We start from the raw sequence: 22000 nt of genomic DNA, 5'->3' as shown, positions 1-22000 counted from the left end.
AAAAAAAAAAAAAAAAAAAAAAAAGAATTTCAGTCCTGAGAAATCCATCCCTCTTTCCTTCACGATCTGTGAAGGGTGTAATGAAGGCAGCTGTTCTGCCTCTATCATTGATTTCCTCTTTCCTTGGCAAGCTAGATGCAGAACAGCTGTCTTAATTACACCCAGGAATAGTAGTCAGCTTGGGGAACAGAAGTGGTGATTACTACCAGTTGTTTTGCCCCTTTATAAATAGCACTTTTCCAAGTAGTTAAAATGGCCAGTACTGTTTATTTTATTTTTTTTTAGAGACAGGGTCTCTCTCTGTCCCCCAGGCTGGATGCAGTGGTGTGATCACAGCTCACTGCAGCCTTGAACTACTGGGCTCAAGAGACCCTTGCACCTCAGCCAATACACAGTAATACGTTAGGTTGCAGGATAATCAAATAAAAATTTAACAGGTTGTGAATCTTTAAATTCACCTGTTAAATCAGGAAGCCTCTTTTAGATCAACCAGTGATGTTTCTAACATCTGTTTACTTACCATTTTGAACATGTGCATTAAAAATGTGCTTCAAGTGTTCTATTGACCTAACAAAAAAACGTGCTTCCTTACATACAGGGAGAAAAAAAAAGAGAAAGAAAAAGAGGTATCATTTAATAGGTTTTACCATTATCAATGGAGACTTCTTACATACATTTCTGCATAAAGCTACCTAAGAATGTTAATAATAACATGAAATTATTGGATAAGAAATAACTTTTGATAACTTAAACTGTCCCTCCTCAACTCACATTACCTATTACAGTGATTAATTCCTAGAAGCTCCTTGGTCATATGGGCTAACATCTGGATTCAAATTTGCTGTGGTTTGAATATCATAGCAATATTCTCTCCAATAAATACTTGAATTTCATATACATGTAAAAACAATAAGCTTACTTTTGTAGATACAATTCATTCATTCATCATTCAACAAATATTTATTGAGTATCTAGTATGCACCAAGCCCTACTTGAAGCATGATGGATTCCATAATGAACAAAACAGACCCAACGTCTTGCCTTCATTGAGTTTAAATTCTAGTGAGGGACCTACGCAATAAACATAAGTAAATATATTATATTTAGTATGTTAATGGTAAGTGCCAAAGAGAAAACAATTAAAGCAGGAAGGAAATATGAAGTATCAGATGGGATGTTTGAAATTCAACTCTTTCTAATCAAAGAAGTTTACATATTAAAACTCAAATACAGAATGCAACACTGATGAAATCATTCAGATCTCTGCTAAATAATTTTGTAGCTTGTACATCATCATCAAACATATCATCATTGCCAATACATAGTGTGTTGAAATTTCTCCGAAGGTAGTATTATTGTTTTGAGCCTTATAAAATTGTGTGTGTCAAATGGTGGAGCTGAGACTGTGGTTGGATGGGACAAGATGAATATTTAATGGCAAAAACAAACTAGTAAAACAACAACTTCTTTTAAATGTAAGCAACACTAATGATACTGGTAACACTAGTCAAAATGTTAGGCACTATGCATTCATTTTCTCAAAATATGCAATAACCTTTTGAGATAACTACTATTACAGCCTTCATTTTAGGAGAACGTTGAAACAAAGAGTTCAGAAACTGTGTGCTATGATGATTATAAGCTCTATGCAGCAGCCATGGGGCTTGACATCAGCTTTGTCTATGCCCCCTCTGCAAGCTGCCTTTGGTTTATAAACAAGTACTACAAAGCAGAATTTTCTTCTTAAATGCACTTTTTTAGACTTGAATTTGAAATTAATTCATTCAGATTTTAGAAATTATTATGTTCTCATCCTAGACATAACATTCCTTTTTAATAAAATGGAAAAGTAACACAGTTAAGTAGAGAGCCTAAATATGATCGCCATTTAGGTTGTAGTCAACTGAAGAGGGTGATTTGAAGGGCATTAAGAGGATCCTCTGTCCTAAAATCATTTTTTGGTCAAGGTTTAATTGATCAAAGACTATTCATTTATTTAAATCACTTACTTTCACAACGTCTTCCTTTAATATATGTGATTACAGTTTTTTGGAGGAAGGAAGAGTATCGTTTCCATTAATATATTAGCATGAATCAGTTCTTCTATGAGAGTTCTCTACAATAGTACAACCTCACATAAGGACGATAAAGGTAGGAATTTTGATTTGAGAGGAATAATTTACCAGGGCACTGACTAGGGAAGTCTAAGTGAAGGACTGATTGGCAAAGAGGAATATTTACAATATGTTTTTAGATCTTATTTGATCATGGCACCTTCATTTTAAAAAGGAGGGAGAAGGAGGTAGAAAATAACAGGCCAGAGATTCAGTGGCTCTCTTGAGCCAGAAGCTTGTCAGCAATTCAGCTGGGATCCAAATCTCTGCCTTCTGCCTCCAGGCTTGGGGCCTCCCCTCATGCTGCTTCTAGACTGTGAATGCCCTGGTAGAAACAGTGGCTACCAAAAGCAATAGAAAACGACACCTGAGCAGAGAGCTGAGAGGGCAGCAAGGCTAACCTTGGACTAGAGTCAACCCTGGGCACAATCTGCCTCTTTGTTCTTCTGAGGCAAACAGAAGTAACAGACAAATACATATTTGAACAATCAGACACTAGGTTGATCTCAGGACCTTCACTCTTGACTTTTATCATGATGACTATAATAGTAAGAATATTCTGTTAGGTTGATGCCATTTCATGCAGGAATTCAGAAGGAAATAAACAATATACTTGTCACAACCTAACTAGGGAGTAGGACAAAGGACACTAGTTTTAGATAAAGAGAACCCTACGCTTAAATCCTGATACTTACTTAGCTGTGTGTTTGCAGGGAAGAAACTTAACTTCTCTGAGCCCTAGTATTTTCTTCTTTAGAGCGAGGATAATGACAGTATCTATACTTCACAGGTTTACTGGGAGGATTATAAGAGGAAATATGTGAAAATGGTCTACTCAAGTTAGCACAGAGGCATTACAATGGGGAAAAAGCCAGTGTTTATCATAAGCCATTTAATTAGACAGTCCCCACATATGAATAGCATGAACACAGAAGCAGAAATAACATGAAAGAGGTAACAAGAATCTCACCTCTGGATCTTTATTCCACTGAACAACATACTCCCAACAGCAATGTGCGTGCAACACATCGAGCTCAAGGCTACAAGGAAATTGCTCATAGGCTAAATGCAGTAAGTCTGGAAGTCAGAAGAAAGCAGTGATGTTATTTTTTTCCTTAATGAACACTCGGCCACATCTTTCCTCTCTGGATTTCATATTTCTCATTATTGGTGTATCACCTGGTATGGCTCCTAAGTCCATCTCCACCTCTGATACCTCAAGGAAACCTCTGTTAACACCTTCTTTGGGTTCATCTGGGTTTTCTGCATCTCTTTCTTCATTAGCCAGTTTTAATACTTCAGGGCTGAAGTCCTGTTTAAATATCCACTTGGCTACACTGTCTGCAATGCCACCTATAGTTTGGAGACAAGGAAGAAAATAAAAATTTACAACACACACGGCAGTTTGCCAATGGGAGCCAATTTCCTTATGAAGAGATCTAAGCAACACATTTATTTCTGAGCCTCAAGGTGACTCGAAAAAGCCCTGAGATTTACAGCAGTGTTCCTACCTACCACGCATCTTGTGAGGGCAACAAGCAGGATATTTACGATGTCAGGGCATCCTTATACTCTCAGAAAATGTTAGATAAATATAAATGCACGTGCATATGTCTGTATACTATTTGCTTTCTATGTTCAAAAATTTAAAATACACTTTACCAGAGACAAAAAAATTAATATATCCTTAAAACACTTTTACTTCAATTATAAGTGAAAATAGATTGGTTAGTATGACACTTGCGTAGGCTCCTAAGACCAATATAATATTACTTTTTTTTTTTTTTTGAGATGGAGTCATGCTTTGTTGCCTAGGCTATAGTGTAGTGGTGCGATCTCGGCTCACTGCAACCTCCGCTTCCCAGGTTCAAGCGATTCTCCTGCCTCAGTCTCCCAAGCAGCTGGGATTACAGGCACATGCCACCACGCCCAGGTAATTTTTTTGTGTTTTTAGTAGAGATGGGGTTTCGCCATGTTGGCCTGGCTGGTCTCGAACTTCTGACCTCAGGTGATCCGCCTGCCTCGGGCTCTCAAAGTGCTAGGATTATAGGCGTCAGCCACCACACCCAGTAAGTATTACTTTTTTTTTTTTTGGAGATAGAGTTCGCTCTTGTTGTCCAGGCTGGGGTGCAGTGGTGCAATCTCAGCTCACTGCATCCTCCGCCTCCCAGGTACAAGGGATTCTCCTGTCTCGGCCTCCCAAAAAGCTTGGATTACAGGCATGTGCCACCATACCTGGCTAAATTTTTTGTATTTAGTAGAGACAGGGTTTCACCATGTTAGTCAAGCTGGTCATGAACTCTTGACATCAGGTGATCCATCTGCCTCAGCCTCCCAAAGTGCTGGGATTACAGGCATGTGCCACCGTGCCCAGCCCTATTACTTTTAATAATCAACTAATTTGCCTATATGCAATATTTATGGGCCTAATTTAGCCATAGCTGATCAACAGCATTATACTATATCATGTTTCAGTCATCAATATAGTACAAAAAATTGTAAACACATGCTGAAAAATGTTCCAAATGTTTAAAGAGCACTGTTTATTATCGAAAACAAATTATACTTCTATTGTTTACCAAAACTTTCTCAGTCTTTCCTCATCTTTTGATTCAAATAAAAACCTTTCCACAAAAAGACTGCCTCACAGTAAATTCACAATTGTCAGTGAAAATAAATGCGAGCAATGTGCTGGGTGATCTAATTTCTTACGTGTGGCTTCTAAATCATTGAAAAATTATCATTCCAGAATTAAGCCCCTGATTCTGTTGCTTAGGTTAATATTCAAACGGCATCCTTACCCTTTCACTAGGTGGCAACAGGAAGTGTGGTGACTTTGCAATAAAAAAATGGTCACGAGTTTTATAAAGAATGAGAAAACAAGTAAACTAAAAATCTATAAATATGTGGGTATTTATAAACCTCACATACAGTCCTTCCAGTATCAAATGCCTAAAAGAGCTGCTGATACAAGGTGAGGCCCCAAAGACAACTACAAATGTAAGATGTTTATGTTCCTGCAAGATAGAAGCACAGGAACCCAAATGACTCCAGGACAGCAGAAAGTGATGCTTCACAACAGAGGAATAACATTCTGTGGATATTAGGAGGAAGAAGAGAAAATCTGCAGTTAGTGAATCGTGAAAGGTTTCCTGGAGGAGAAGCATTTGAGCTGGACCTTGAAAGATGAGTAAGATTTTGATATCCATGAGTGAGAGAGGCAGGGAAAGGGAAGTGGATAGGCCCAGATCTGAGACAGGAAGCACATGGATGCTTCATTTTAACTAAAATCTAGGAAGCAAATGAGAAAGACAAAGAAAAATCAGTTGGATTCAAAGTCAAAAGTTATTGGAGAGCAAGTTTAAGAGTTTATGCTTTGTTCAGGCAATTCTTGAACTTACTATCTCATGATCCCCTTAAAATTACTGGCAATCCCAAAGAACTTTGGTTTATGAGTTACAACTGTCAGTCTTTATGGTACTAAAAATTAAAACTGATAAATAAAAAATATCTTATTAGTCCATTTTGAAATGAAAATAATAAACTGATTACATGCTAATATTTTATGAAAATAATTACATTTGACCAGCAATCCCATTACTGGGTATATACCCAAAGGATTATAAATCATTCTACTATAAAGACATATGCACACGTATGTTTATTGCAGCATTATTCACAATAGCAAAGACTTGGAACCAACCCAAATGTCCATCAACGATAGACTGGATAAAGAAAATGTGGCACATACATGCCATGGAATACTATGCAACCACAAAAAAGGATGAGTTCATGTCCTTTGCAGGGACATGGATGAAGCTGGAAACCATCATTCTCAGCAAACTAACATAGGAACAGGAAACCAAACACAGCATGTTCTCACTCATAAGTGGGAGTTGAACAATGAGAACACATGGACACAGGGAGGGGAACATCACACACCAGGGCCTGTGGTGGGGTGGGAGACTAGGGAAGGGACAGCATTAGGAGAAATACCTAACGTAGATGACAGGTTGATGGGTGCAGCAAACCACCATGGCACATGTATACCTATGTAACAAACCTGCACGTTCTGCACATATATCCCAGAACTTAAAGTATAATAAATTAAAAAATAAATAAATAAATAAATAAATAAAATCTGGCCTCATACAGACATGTAAGTGAAAAAAGGAGGACTCCTGAGGTCCTCTGACCACTCTTTGAGAATCACTGCCAATTTTCTTAGGCAGAGGGAAGCACCTAGCAGTTCCTGAGCATGGAACTGACCAAATGAGACTTTAGAGAAGATTAATTTAGAGGAAGTATACAGAAGGTTATTGTTATTTTTTAAATCTGAGTGTATTTTTCTTTCTCTATTCTTTCCGTCGTTTCTATTAAAAGAAACCCTCGTAACATAACAATATGGATGTAAATGCTCAAATAAACTTCAGCTTACCTTTTCCTCCTTCTAATAACTTTTTAACAGAAAGCCTTGGAAGTGGCTCAGCCTGCAGTGATGACACTTTGGAGGTCTGAGTGTTCCCTTTGCTGTGAAGCAGAGTCTGAAGTATGAGACAATCTTCCAGCTGTTTCAGAAGGAGTTTCCAGTACTCAGTGTCAAGAGAAAGTGCCTCCCAGGAATCAGTGAGGGCCTCTGAATCAGCACCCAAAACTGTTTGGGAAAACTAATAAAAAATGTACTGGTGATTCTCTGCCAAATATTCTGAATCAATATTAACTTGAATGAGCTTTTAACTTGAAAGCTGATGGATACTGAGGATACATCACAAAGCAACCCACAAATGCTATTTCCCAAATATTACTACTTGGCTGGATGAAACATGAGGGTCAGGAGTAGACTGTAGACTCATGGGCAAGGACGGTGAGTTCAGATATTTATAAGGAGTCCTGCACTAATGGCCCTGATTCAACCAGTGTACATTTCAAAGTTTTTTGGGCCATCTCTGGCAAGGGCCACAGTTTTGTCTAGCACTACCATCAAAAAACTTACATCTCTTCAGAATGCACTCTTCAACCTAAAAAAAAAATCTGAAATTTCATCTCTCTCCATCACAATGAACATTGCAAGCAGGCAATATTAAATTTAGCCTATAAACAACAGTGACTTGTGAATCTCCACAGACCTATTTGGTGTCTCATCCAAATTAACGTAACACCCCCTGGAAAAAATTATTTGATCCACCATGAGCTGTAAAGGAAATGTGAGTCCTCAAGAGATGAGAAAAAAACACAGTAGGATACTGTCATGTGGCAACTGCTAAATTCAAGTATCCATGGTGTCATTCTGAATAAACAAATTAAGGGGAGCACCTCTCATCCCTCTCCCCGCTCCAAAAAACCCCCCAGAGAACCCCAGAAAAGGAAAGCATCCCCTTAGCCTACTGGATGTGTACAGATGAAAACCATACCTTTACCCACTTACTTTTTTCTCTGTCATGTTGTTTGATATCTGCGCAGCAACAGAATGCCCAACATGTGCAGACAACAGAGCAGCTCCATTGTTCTCAGACTGAATACAGGCTGTGCGCATCTGCTGCCACCATGGGGACACAGACTGAGAATCCCAGGTCTCATCGATGGCCACTATAGGGAGAGGAGAAAACTGAAAAATAAACTCTTACCCTGTCAATTTTTTTAGACTATTTATGTTAAACATAATGTTAAAACTAAGTTCCCTACTGATATATTTTTATATTTCTCAATGAAGTGGAAGTCTAACAATCTATTTTATTATTCCATTTATTTATGTTCTTTTAGTCATCTTTGTTCTCATCAATATTAAATCCTTATTTGGAATATTTCATCATTATTGAAAACGATTGAATATTTTAATAGATTAATATTCTGATAATCATACAAAAAATAACAAGAAAAACATTACCTCCCCTAAGACCATTCCATTTGCCTTACTGAGTTAACGTGTATTGTTCAAATCATGTTTTTTTATGATGATACAAAATATAAAATTTCATAAATTAAAGCATAAGTCAAATGCATTAAAAGTATTCTATTAATACATAAAAGAATCTCTATGGTGAAATGTTTTGTACACTATAGACTCCTTCTGTTAAGGGATCCTATCTACTCTCCCATCTTTCTGTGACATTTCAAACACGAAACTTTGTTTACAGGAGCAACAAACTTTGTTTACCTTTCATCTTGCTCAGGAGGGACAGCATGGTATGAAGACAGCAGACTGACTGTGGTTTATCCAAAATATCCTTTTCCTTCGAAAGCCAAACACTCAGGAGCAGAGACTGAAATCAAATTTAAATCTTTTTCAGTCTAAAAAAAAATTTTACATAGAAAAATCTTACACTTTCCTAGACAGCAGATGCATGCATATGGATGATGCAGCTTCTTGAGGTGAAAAAATAAGCAGTTGCTTGCTGTATCATGTAATATGAGAGTGAGAATGAGGTCCCTTGTCTACCTAGGAGATTCTCTATAACCTGTTGTATATTTAAACTTCCCTGTTTCCAACTCTTCTTTGGGTTAAGCATTGCCTTCCAATCCAAATCTCTATTAAGGAGCACATTACCAAATAGGAGTTACTACTACGTGAGCACAGATTTGCTGTTGATTAACGAGGTACCACTTGGCTGTAGGTTTTGACTGGAGAGAGAGGTAGGATCTGGAGCTGTGGATCTTAGCCTTGCCTTGGCCGTACAAAGGTATTGCAGACGTGGCAGTGAGGAGCAATACATAAAAGTATCAAACTCCAATTTTTAAATCACTAATAAGTTATGAAAAAACAGACTTTAAACAAAAAAACTTAAGTCAACATAAGTGACTTTTAAAATAGCTATAAACCAGCATAGCATACCTACCTGAAGCTGAAATATTTTTAAGATTTATAAAATTGGTTCACAGATAATTCTGGGATAATGAAGTTTAATGAAATGGTGTTACATCTGTTAGTACTGGTATCTCTGAAAGGCCTTGATTAATTATAATACTGCAATAATTTTATGTGAAAATAGCTCTAAATTAAAAGACTGTTAGTTTAAACAAATTATTTCAAATAGTTTTCAAAAATTAAGGAGGGTAAAGAGTTGAAGTTCAAGCAGCTCATGAAGGAAGTGAATTTATGAGGACGACTCAGGGCCAGGAGCTGTGATAAGTACGTGACATGCGCATCACCTCATTTTATCCTAACAACTTCTGTCGCAGGGATGATGATCCAGATTTCAGAAATGATGAAATAAGCTCATATGGGAAAACAAACTTGTCCAGCACTCCAGTTCATGAGTTAGAACTAAAATTGACACGCCTGTAATCCCTGCACTTTGGGAGGCCGAGGTGGCAGATCTTGAGGTCAGGAGATCGAGACCATCCTGGCTAACATGGTGAAACCCCGTCTCTACTAAAAATACAAAAAATTAGCTGGGCGTGGTGGCAGGTGCCTGTAGTCCCAGCTACTTGGGAGGCTAAGGCAGGAGAATCGCCTGAACCCAGGAGGCAGAGGTTTCAATGAGCTGAGATTGCGCCACTGCACTCCAGTCTTTCTTTTCAAAAAGAAAAAAGAAAAGAACCAAAATTCGATCCATGTTTATCAGATCTCAGGTAAATTTAAAAAAAAAAAAAAAAAAAGAACTAAAATTTGAAAATAAACCTGTCTGATTCTATTAATAACATGCATATTTTCTTTTCTCCCCTTTAAAATGTTCACGTGTATGAGGATATATACATGTATATATAAATTTACACATACACTTAATTTTTACACATATGAAACCACACATGTATATATACACACACACACACTCTTTAATGCCTTCTACTTTTTTTCCTTTTTTGGTCTAATTTCCCTTCCAAGGGCCTCTTTATACCAGCTCCCTTTTAACCTCATCCCATAGAGACAACCTTTAAAAAACTTTTTGTGGGTACATAGTAAGTAGGTGTATATTTGTATGGGGTACATGATATGTTTTGATATAAGTAATGCAACATGAAATAAACATATCATGAACAATGGGGTATCCATCCCCTCAAGCATTTACCCACTGAGTTGCACACAATCCAATTACATTCTTTAAGCTATTTTAAGATGTACAGTTATTACTGTCTACAGTCACCCTGTTGTGCTATCAAATAGGTCTTACTCATTCTATTTTTTGTACCCATTAGAAACCTTTTTTTAAAAAACAAATATATCTTCCATGCTCATAAATACTGACAATGTGAACAATAAATGCTAATGGCTATATAAAGGTTACTATGCTCCAAGCCATTAACAGCTTTATATGTATAGATACATATAGAGTATGTTCGAGGGAGGATAACGGGGATTTACTGTCACAACAATGGGATCATATTACACCATGTTCCTTCCACTTGCAATCCAATATCCTGTTTAACCAACAAAATTCAGTATGACCTTAGTTTATTTATCAGGGGAATCTCCTCTCTGCTAGACTTCCCCTTAACCTCCATAACCTGATGCTTTTCACCACTAGGTAGGCTAAAAAAATGGTTGCCTATACAGTTAACAAAGACACTCTATACTCAATCAAAAATAACTCTGTCTCGCTGTTTTATGTGCATGTATACTGGGAAGCAGATCAAAAAGAAACATGGGGGGAAGGCAGAATTTATTTTATAATTTAGGCTCACCGTTAAGTTGCCACTAGATTCACTTTGATAAATTTTACGTACAAAATGTATGATCTGGGTCTATTATTAAAGTGCATCAGATTTCTTTTCTTTTTTTTGAGATGGAGTCTCACTCTCTGATCCAGGCTGGAATGCAGGGGCACAATCTTGGCTCACGACAACCTCTGCCTCCCAGATTCAAGTGGTTCTCCTGCCTCAGCCTTCCGAGTAGCTTGGATTACAGGCACGAGCCACCGTGCCCAGCTAATTTTTGTATTTTTAGTAGAGAAGGGTTTCACTATGTTGGCCAGGCTGGTCTAGAACTCCTGACCTGATTCGCCCACCTTGGCCTCCCAAAGTGCTAGAATTACAGGCGTGAGCCACCGCGCCCAGCCAGTATACCAGATTTCTAAACATACCTATAGATTTAATGCCTCTTAAAGCTTTGTTCATTTCCCCATCAACAACAAGGTTTCAAAATGCTCATCAAAATTGGCAGCCAGAAGGTTATTTTAGATTAAGGCAGCCAAAAAAACTAAATGCCATGCCTTGGACTTCTCTTCACACTATGAATTCTGCTTTTCTCTCCAACCAACCTCTTCTCTACCCACCATCACTTGCAACAAAATTCTGAAACAAACAAAAAACCTGTTCTGCTTAACTTTCCTTCTTATTTCTCCCTAGGTTACCTCCTTCTATTTCTCACCCTCCAGGTAATCTCTGTTTATCACCTAGAGTGTGTTTTTCCTGTTTTCTATAAACATTAAACATTCCAAACAGTCAAGCTTTTGTTTGTATATAGGATATCAGTATAAAATAGAGGATGCCAAAGAAACTATCAGAATATAATGATACAATTTTAGAATCACTTATAAGCAATATAAAGATATTTTAAACTGCAGGAAATATTAAGATGAAAGAAGAAAAATAAAGAAGTGAATACAGAGATAAATTAAGTTACCACATAGAAACACATATATGAACACATAAAACAGGAGAAGACAGTCTAGTGTATAAAGGTAACTACCTCCATAATTAGTAAATGTAAAAGAAGATATTTCAACAGTCACAACAAAGAATGCCACATTACATTATTCATAATATGATATTTATGAATTCACATATTAAAATGTTACCATTATCTCATATATAAATATGTTGTATATTGACATATAACCAGATGATGTCTAAATGATAGATTTTGAGTAACAGAAACATTGAGGCCACCAAGATGGCAGAATAGAAGGTAACCTACTTACATTCTCTCACAATAAGGTGGTTGATCTGTCCCCCTGAACTGACTTCCAGACTGAAGCCCAGAAACAGCCCAGTCCCCATAAGGGGCTTGGCTACTTCCCTGTTTGCCCATGATCCTGCCACCAAAACCATTTGCCATGGGGTCCAGAAGGAACTGCTCACACTAGTGTTTTGGCAGAAAGGCTAGTCTGCCTGCGGGCACTGGTCTCAGCAGTGGGCTGGAAAGTAGCCTTGTGGTGCTGTCCTCGCCTTCCTTAGCTGAGGTCCCAGCTCAGAGTGCTTGCATAAGAATTCAAAATAGCTGTTTAAGGAAGCTCAACAAACTTTAAGAAAACACACACAATCTATTCAAAATTTATCAGAGAAATTTTTAAAAGACTGAAATACTAATGAAAAAAATCAAATAGAAACGTTGGAGCTGAAAATAAATAAAATGAAAAATGCAATAGAGAACATCAATAGCAGTATTGATCAAACAGAAGAAAGAATCAGTGAATTCGTTGATAGACTATTTGAAAATACATAGCCAGAAGAGAAGAAAGAAGTGAAATGAACGAAAAGGAATGAACAAGACCTATAGGATCTATAAAACAACCTCAAAAGAGCAAATATTGGGGTTATTGGAGTTAAAGAGAGAACTGAGAAAGACAAAGGAGTAGAAAGTTTACTCAAATAAGTAATAACAGAAAAGTTTCCAAAGTAGAATATACAGGTACAGGAAGGTCAAGGGTCACCAATCCGAGTTAACTCAAACAAGAACACTAATTTACAAACTCATAAAGGTCAAAGACAAAGAGAGAATTTAGAAAACAGCAAGAGAATAGAAGCAAATAACGTATAAGACAGATCCAATACTCTTGGTAGCAGATTTCTCAACAGAAACCTTACAGGCCAAGAGGGAGTGGGACAATATGTTCAGAATGTTGAAGGAAAAAAACTGCCACCTAAAAATACTGTATGTGGCAAAGTTATTCCTCAAAAATGAAAAAGGGAAATAAAAGATTTTCCAAGACAAACGAAAGCTAAGGGACTGTATTGCTATCAGACCTATCCTGTAAGAAATGTGTGATTTCTTAGACACTAAAGGGAGTTCTCCAAACTGAAAGAAAATTATGCTAATGTGGTTGTTGTACTAATATTGTAATCGTGGTGTTTAAACCACGTATATCTTTAGTAAGAAGACTAAAAGAAAAAATTATCAAAAAAAAGGACAATTTGTTAAGAGACAACATAAATAACATAAAATGATGACATCAAAATGCTAAAATAGGGGAGAAGAGAGTTAATGTGTATAGGTTTTCTTTTATGGTTTGTTGGTTTTGCTGTTTTGCAATCAAAGTTAAGTTGGTATCAAATTCTTGTTGTAACTAGATTTTTTTTTTTGTAAGCCTCGTGGTAATCACAGTGCAAAGCCTACAATCGATACACTAAAATCAAAACCAATGAATTGAAACTACTATAAGAGGAAACCACTTAACCATAAAAGACAGAAAAAAGAGAGGAGTTACACAGCAACTAATAAATAAGTAACAAAATGGCAGTAGTAAGACCTTACCAATCAATAATAACACTGAATGTAAGTGGTCTGAATTCTCCAATTAAAAGACACAGAGTGAGCTGGGCACAGTGGTATGCACCTATAGTCCTGGCTGACTGGAAGGCTGAGATGAGAGAATAGCTTAGGCCCAGGAACAATAATAATTTAAAAAAGACACAGAGGGACTGAATGGATTAAAAAACAACATACGAATGTATACTGCATACAAGAAACTCACTTCACCTATAAAGCCAAACATAGACTGAAAGTGAAGGAATGGAAAAAGATATTCCATAAAAATTAAAACCAAAAAAGAGCAGGAGAAGCTGCACATATATCAGATAGAATACATTTTAAGTTGAAAACTATAAAAAGAGACGAAGAGGAGGCTGAGGCAAGATAATAACTTGAACCTGGGAGGTAGATGTTGCAGTGAGCCGAGATCATGACACTACACTCCCACCTGGGTGACAGTGAGACTCTGTCTCAAAAAAAAAAAAAAAAAAAAAAAAAAAAAGAGACAAAGATGGTAATTATACAGTGATAAAAGAGTCAAGAGTCAAATCAGCCAGATCTAACAATAGTAAGTAAATATGCACCCAACAATGGAGCACTCAAATATATAAAGCAAATATTAATAGATCTAAAGGGAGAGACAGACTTCAATACAGTAATAACAGAGGTCTTTGACCTCACTTTCAGGAATGGACAGATCTTCCAGGTAGAACATCAACAAAGAAAGATCAGAGTTAAACTACATACTAGACCATATGGACCTAATAGACATTTATAGAACATTTCATTTGCTGCTGCAGAATACACATTCTTTTCATCAGCACATAAAACATTCTCCAGGACAGACCATATGTTAGCCACAAAACAATTCTCAACAAATTTTAAAAAGTCAAAATCATATGAAGTATTTATCTGACAACAGAATAAAACTAGAAATCAGTAACAAGAGGGACTTTGGAAACTGCACAAATACAGATATTAAACGACATGCTCCTGAACAGTCAATGAGGCAAGGAAGCAACTAAAAATAAAATTAAAAAATTTCTTGAAAAAAATAAAAATGGGATGCAGCAAAAGGAGTGCTAAGAGGGAAGTCGGTCAGGTGTGGTGGCTCACGCCTGTAATCCCAGCACTTTGGGAGCCTGAGGCAGGCAGATCACGAGTTCAAGAGATTGAGACCATCCTGGCCAACACTGTGAAACCCTATCTCTACTAAAAATACAAAAATTAGCTAGGCGTGGTGGCGCATGCCTGTAGTCCCAGCTACTCAGGAGGCTGAGGCAGGAGAATTGCTTGAACCCAGGAGGCGGAAGTTGCAGTGAGCCGAGATCACATCACTGCACTCCAGCCTGGTGACAGAGCGAGCCTGGTGACAGAGTCTCAAAAAAAAAAAAAAAAAAAAACAGGGAAGTCTATAGACAATAAACACCTCAACAAAAGACTCCAAATAACCAATCTAACAAGGCACCTCAAGAAACTAGAAAAGAACCGACCTAAAAATTAGTAAAAGAAGTAAAAAGGTCAAGCAGAAATAAATGAAATTGAGACTAAAAAAATTACAAAAGATCAACAAAAAAGTTTTTTATTAAAAAAGATAAGCAAAATCAACAAACCTTTAGTTAGACTAAGAAAAAAAGAGAAAAGACTCAAATAAATAAAATCAGAGACAAAAAAGAAAACATTACAATTGATACCACAGAAACATATCATTAGAAACAGAGATCATTAGAGACTATTACGAAGAGCTTGACGCCAACCCACCGTAGAGAAACAGAAAACCTCAACAAACCAGTAATAAGTAATGAGATGGAAGCAGTCATAAAAATCTCCCATCACAGAAAAGCCCAGATCTAATGAATTTCCTGCTGAATTCTTTCAAACATTCAAAGAAGAACTAATATCAATTATACTCAAACTATTTCACAACACTGAAGAGGAGGGAATACTTCCAAACTCATTCTATGAGGCCAGCATTACCCAGATACCAAAACCAGACACATACAAAATAAACACAACACATTAAACCGTCAACAGAGGTAGGATGCCCAAATCCTGGCCAAAATATAACATGTGAATGGGGGTGTGTGAAAGAGTATGCAGTTGGCCCTCTGTATCCATGCATTCCACATCTGTGGATTTAATCAACTGTGAGTCAAAAATATTCCGGAAAAAAAAAGATGGACAGTTCCATCTATACTGAACACGTACAGACTTTTTCTTGCCATTATTCCCTCAATACAGTTTAGCAATAATTTACACAGCATTTACATTGCATAAGGTATTAAAAGTTATCTAGATATGATTTCAGGTATACAGGAGATGTGCATAGGTTACATGCAATTACCACTTTTTTGTTTTTTTAGAGACAGGGTCTCACTCTGTCACCTAGGCTGGAGTGCAGAGGTGCAATCAGCGCATCCTTGACCTCCCTGATTCAAGGGATCCTCATGCCTCAGCCTCTTGAGTAGCTGGGAATACAGGGACATGCCACCATGCCTGGCTAATTTTTTATTACACCATTTTATATCAGGACCTTCTGTATCCATGGATTTTGGTATTGGAGGGGGAGGTTCCTGGAACCAATCTTTCATGGGTGCTGAGGGACAACTGTGTATGCAGGCATGTGTAGGGGATAGGTAAGAACAAAGAAGAACAAGGAAGATGGGGTAACTTTCCTTGATTTTTTCAGAAAGGGCAAAAATCTAGTGTTGTATTTTCTCCTTGGATGATTCTTTTGTTTAATATTTGTTATAATTGAGATTACATTATAACATATATTCAAAGTTTGAAAATGTTTGATAACAATTCCACATTGCTTTAAGGGAAGTTTATTTTGTTTTTAAGATCTTTTCCATCATAACATGACAGTTTTTTACTGATGATCCAATTCTATTGTAAATGCATGCATATAGATGTGTGCATACAGATTCTAAACTTATTTTAGGCCAACTATAGAATATGCTTGTTAACATTTATAGAAAATTGGCCAGGCACGGTGGTTCTTGTCTGTAATCCAAAAGCTTTGAGTGGTTAAGCAGGGAGGATTGCTTCAGCCAGGAGTTTCAGACAGCCTGGGCAACATAGCGAGAACCCCATCTCTACAAAAGTAAAAAAAAAAAAATTGCCCAGCATAACGGCATGCGCCTGTAGCCGCAGCTACTCAGAAAGCTGAGATGGGAGGATGGCTTGAGCCCAGGAGGTTGGGGCCGCAGTGAGCTACGATCACACCACTGTACTCCAGCCTGGGTGACAGAGCAAGATTCTTTCTCTCTCAAAGTAAAAGAAAAAGAAAAAAAATTTACAGGGTATAAGAAAAATAAAATAATATTACTCTATTAAATATAGTGATTAAACATTTCTTTGATCATTTTAGAAAGTTTTCATGGACATTCTATGATAACCTAAAAGACAACAGTTAAAAAAAAAAAGAAGAAGACTGACACTTCTGGGTGACATTCACAAGGAAGAACAGCATCCAGCAACCAAAAAAACCTTACCAACAACAGCTGAGGGCTAAGTCCAGCCGACTCCAAAGTGTGACACATATCCTCAGTGGAGCTTTCTCCATGCAAACACGTCCAAAAAAAGAAACTACCTGGTAGAACAAAAACAAAGCACATTAATCAATGACTACTTACCATTTGGACTAACAATCTTATTGAATCACAATCTGGAATTCCAGAGAAATAAAACATTATGAAGTTGAAGAGAAATTAATGGTTCAATTTGCTTAATTTATTAAAGCAGAAAGCAAATCATGATCTAATATTGTCTCTTTACTATACTTATTAAAACAACCTGTCGACCAGAGTGTCTTTTGTTGGCCAAAAAAACACAGTACATTAAATCCTTTCATTATTTAAATTTCAAAACAAACAGAATCTCCTGAGATGCTATATGTTCCTACCATGTTTTCTTCTAAAAGAAGAGGGATACAAAGACCAGTGTATTATTTTACCTACCTAAAGCCACATATTCCTCTTCACTTATCTTCTTTACATTGAGCACATCCTTTTCATATTCTAAATATTCCAAGAATGTTTTTACAGGCAACACACCATCTTTATCATCAGAAAATCGAACATTTGTCCTGGTGTTCTCTTGCTTATATTTCTCTAGTAATGCCTGGAGCTTAAGCAGTTCTTTTTCATCAAGCCTTAGTAACACAGCCAAGTCCTTTAAAATAGAAAACAAAAACAACATTCCACATCTATCAACCACATTATCTGAACTGAAATTCAAGACTGTAAGCAAAAGTTGACTTTTTAATTAATATAATAGCTATCATGTATTCTGCTTAAAACTTTACTTACAAATCACATTTCATGAGTAGGAGTTTATTTAAATAAACTATAATCTTGAGCACTACATACTACTAAAAGTACCATTTTAGCATATTTCTTGAGGGTACTTTATTATCTTCTAGAATGTTAGCATTTTTTTTTTTTTGAGACAGGGTCTCACTTTGTTACGTAGGTTAGAGTACCTTGGCACGATCATGGTTCACAGCAGCCTTGACTTCTTGGGTTCAAGCAATCCTCCTGCCTCAGCCACCTGAGTAGCTGGGACCACAAGTGTGCACCACCACATCCAGCTAATTTAAAAAGGTTTTTTTGTAGACACAGTTTTTTATGTTGCCCAGGCTGGTCTTGAACTCCTAGGCTCAAGTGATCCTCGCACCTCAGCTTCCCAAAGTGTTGGGATTACAGGTGCAAGCCACTATACCCTGGCAAATGCTAGAATTTAATAAACATGTTTTACTGTATAATCAGAAAAAAATTTAAAAGAGTGTCAAATGCAACTCTTACCATTCTGAGGAAACTAAATATTTGAATTTAAATGCTTAATTATTAAGCAGCATAAACACTATAAAATAAAACATAGAAAAACAATTCTCATTGTATCCACATATAAGTCCTGTATGTGGCTCTCAGGGATACAACCTGTTAGGCTTTCAAACTATTTTTATATACTATATGTACAAAAACATATTGTGGCTGGGCATAGTGGTTTACGCCTATAATCTCAGCACTTGTATAAATAATATAAATTTAGCAGCAAGGCACAGATAGCTAGCAGGGGGCTTGGTAAACAAAATATAACTTTAAAGCTTTAAAAAAATTCTTAATTTTCACTTTGTTACTACCAATTTTAAAAAGTAAAACTAACCAGATAGATTATTTTATACAATATAAAATGTGGGATTACTCACATTATCAGAGAATGGTGTGTCTAAATGAAAATCAAGGGAATTTAGTTGACTGACCGACTCATAGAGTTGCAGCAATTTTAGTTTATTGGCACAAAACTGTAGCAATCCTTCATCAACAGACTCAAGTTCTAAAAGGCAGAAGGAAAAGTATATATAAGAGATATATTTAACAGACTCATAAACAGGCTTTTCTTTCATTAAATATCTCAATATTACATAATTCCCTGATGCTCTGATGTATTAAATATTGAGATGCTTAAGCTATATCAGATTTTGAAAGCAAAATAATTTTCTGTCATGACAAAATGTCTAATTTTAAATAAAATAAGATGATCTAAAAGTAGGGTGATAAAAAAGAAAATGAAATATCTTCATCTAATACTCAAAGTTTAAAGAAATTATCTGGAAATACCTTTGAAAATATTTTCCCTGACTACATAATTCATATACTGTATGAATATTTATATCTAACATAAAACAAATATTTATTCTTTAAAAAGTGAGACACTGATAATCCCCCCAAAATCTTATTTGAAATACAGTATCGTGGAATATTGTTCAAGTTCTTATAGCCTTAATAAAACTGACCATACAAAATAATGAGATTTTAGGAATCTTATTTTTATGTAGAACTTGAAACTGATGATTTTATAGAACTCCAACAATGGTATTTGGTTTACTACCAGGTCAGTGAAAGATAACTTTTCATTTAATAAATCTTGGGATTTTGTTAATGTCTTGAGGGGTGGGAGGGCTTTATAACTATACCATGCTTTTTAAAAGAAGTATTTATTTCTGACAAGTGGTGTACACTAAAGGAGTTCACTATTTGCCAATGTCAGTTTCAAGTATCTGTTTAAAAAAAAAGGTTGAAAAAGAGTCTCAAAATTAGCATGTTTGAAGCCCTGAAAGAACAACTTATAATTTGTTTATTAAGCCACTTTAAGCTGGCTTACACATAATTAAAACACAAAGTTGGTTTTACATAATTAATATGCAAACAAAAGTCACAACTAGATGACACCAGTCCACTGCACACTACAATTTAACTGATGTTAGGAATTCAGAATAAAGTGAATTTTTACTAGTTCAGTTGGATGGAATATGGTGTTACAACCCCACAGTTTCAAGTGTAATCCTTTTTCAGACAAATACATTTTGACGGGTTGACTGATTTTAAAGAACAATGTGATAGTACAGACAAATTTTGAACATCAAAAAATGACTAGAAAAAATAATCTGATTGTCGTCTGTGATTTTGGAAGTCCTTAACTCTGTTCATGAGGGAAACTGATGGGAAACTGATACACTAATAAAACATTAATACAAAGTACAAATATGGTTTATTATTATCTTGGTCAAAATGACATTATGTGCCCCCCTACAGAAATTTGTCTCCTCTTGTGAAGCTAAAGAAAAGACAATGGCAGCGAGAGAGCTTGGTTGTTTTCCCATACCACCAGATAACTTCTTCATTCCAATGCTTTCTTTAATGTTCTACAGCTATATCAGAATAACCACTTATCATTCTATCCTGACCTCTTTCCTCACAATTAAAAACAACTTCCAAATAACAAACAGTCAATACATTCAAAGACAGCTTAGATGAAGATCAACTACATATATTAAATAGGGAATACATAAGATTCGTAATTTCTTATATATATATATATATTATTTCCACATTAAAGTAACATGATGGTATCACAAAGTCAATAGCTTTCTATAACCAGTTACAAAATTTGAGTTAAGAACGTAACCTTCAATCAGTACAAACCCTATTACCTTGATTTTTTAAAGTGTCCATTAAAGTCTGAGTGATGTTTCTAAGGCAAGAAAATGGTAAACGTTCACTTGCCAAAATGCTTTCCAAAGCCTAGAAGAAAGATATTGAACAGTTCTAGTAATCATATGGCAATGATTTGGTTTTTTAAATCTTATATTTATGCCTAAACTTTTACTACCCCAAATTTCAAAGAGAAGCTCTATATTTAAGATGTTTTAGTGTACATATCTTAAATCTCAAGTTGCACTGTTAAGTAATATACGATCAACTTTATGTCATGCCAAATATGATATAAATGACAAAAATCCAGGCTGAGAATAAAACAACTAGAAGGGAACTGCTACTTAACAGAATAGCCCAATCAAAACAGAAACAAAGATAAAGCTATTTACCAATAAGAAGTGTTTGAATATGCCTAAACTATCTAGGAATAAATGAAAAGCAGAGATTATTGTCATGTCAATAACAAAAGCTGCTAATAACTTAGTTATAGCTTAATAACTGCATTTGTGCATGGCAGGCAGAATCTATAGGCCCTGCTAGATAGATATAGTACCCACCCTTCCCTACCTCCCTCTCCCTACCCCCATAGATATTTAAGATTCTTCATAACCAATCCCAAAATATCTCTTCATGCCTAAAGTAGCAACTATCAGAAACATCAATGAGTCAGACATAGCAGTTAAAGGTCATATTTATCCTTTCATATTAGCACATTAAATTGGGTTTTAATTAATGAGATTAAATAGTTTAAAAAGTAGGCTGAGAATGCAGGGTAAGACAAATATCCAATCAACACAAAAACTTCTGTGTGTTTGTGGAGGAGAAATGGGCTTAGAGGGTGGCTCAAGATGTTGCTCAGGTCTATAATGAAGCAACTACCAGGAAGCAATAAAGAAAGTGACTATAAGAGGCAAGAACCCAGGACAAGCATGACCTGCTCCTGTTCTGCCTATGATTACACAGGCTAGCAGCTAGCTTACTTTCTTCCCCATTATTCAGTCTCCCAAAGCCTAAACTGGTTTCTTCCCTCCCTTTAGTCAGTCCTCTAAGACATAACTATCATTATTGGGTTTTCTAGCATTTTTTATAAAATTCACAGCTTCATACATGATTCAGAAGTATCATTAAAAAAAAGAAAATCAAGAAGACATTTTGCATTATGCTGGTTTCCCAATTTTGTTGTTCTATGATTTAAGATAAGAAGAAAGATGGCATCAAAATGAGAAGAACTGTGTGGGTTATGACCCTTTCTACTACAGATTTCTCAAACCGCCTCTCTAGATGCCCACTTTGTCATCATCATGTCATCTCTAATAACGGAGACTTTGCCCTAAGGAAAATGAGAGCCAATTAGCATCGTCAGTAGAATGGAAAACACAATTAAAAGTCACAAAGGCTTTTCTGTTCTACAATAACACAATAAAAAGTGTTTTAAAAGTGGATTGCAACAGAATCACTCTGCACTAAATTCTCCCACA

At 36.1% G+C, this 22000-nt stretch overlaps 1 protein-coding gene across 1 annotated transcript in view; it reads right to left on the bottom strand.

Annotated features, from left to right (window-relative positions):
* RAB3GAP2 (RAB3 GTPase activating non-catalytic protein subunit 2) overlaps positions 1-22000 on the bottom strand; it is a 119781-nt gene that overhangs the window by 16029 nt on the left and 81752 nt on the right. The window contains exons 18-27 of the mRNA XM_017870008.1: positions 20519-20609; positions 18734-18861; positions 17484-17697; positions 17019-17116; positions 8269-8374; positions 7540-7700; positions 6553-6781; positions 3294-3467; positions 3085-3191; positions 521-587 (exon numbers count right to left, since the gene is read on the bottom strand). Coding sequence (XP_017725497.1) covers positions 521-587; positions 3085-3191; positions 3294-3467; positions 6553-6781; positions 7540-7700; positions 8269-8374; positions 17019-17116; positions 17484-17697; positions 18734-18861; positions 20519-20609 — 1375 coding nt within the window. The remainder of the gene's footprint in view (positions 1-520; positions 588-3084; positions 3192-3293; positions 3468-6552; positions 6782-7539; positions 7701-8268; positions 8375-17018; positions 17117-17483; positions 17698-18733; positions 18862-20518; positions 20610-22000) is intronic.

Source organism: Rhinopithecus bieti, unplaced genomic scaffold, assembly GCF_001698545.2.
Source record: "Rhinopithecus bieti isolate Rb0 unplaced genomic scaffold, ASM169854v2 scaffold_1673, whole genome shotgun sequence".
Lineage (NCBI taxonomy): Eukaryota > Metazoa > Chordata > Mammalia > Primates > Cercopithecidae > Rhinopithecus > Rhinopithecus bieti.
This window is presented reverse-complemented; position numbering and strand designations above follow the sequence as displayed.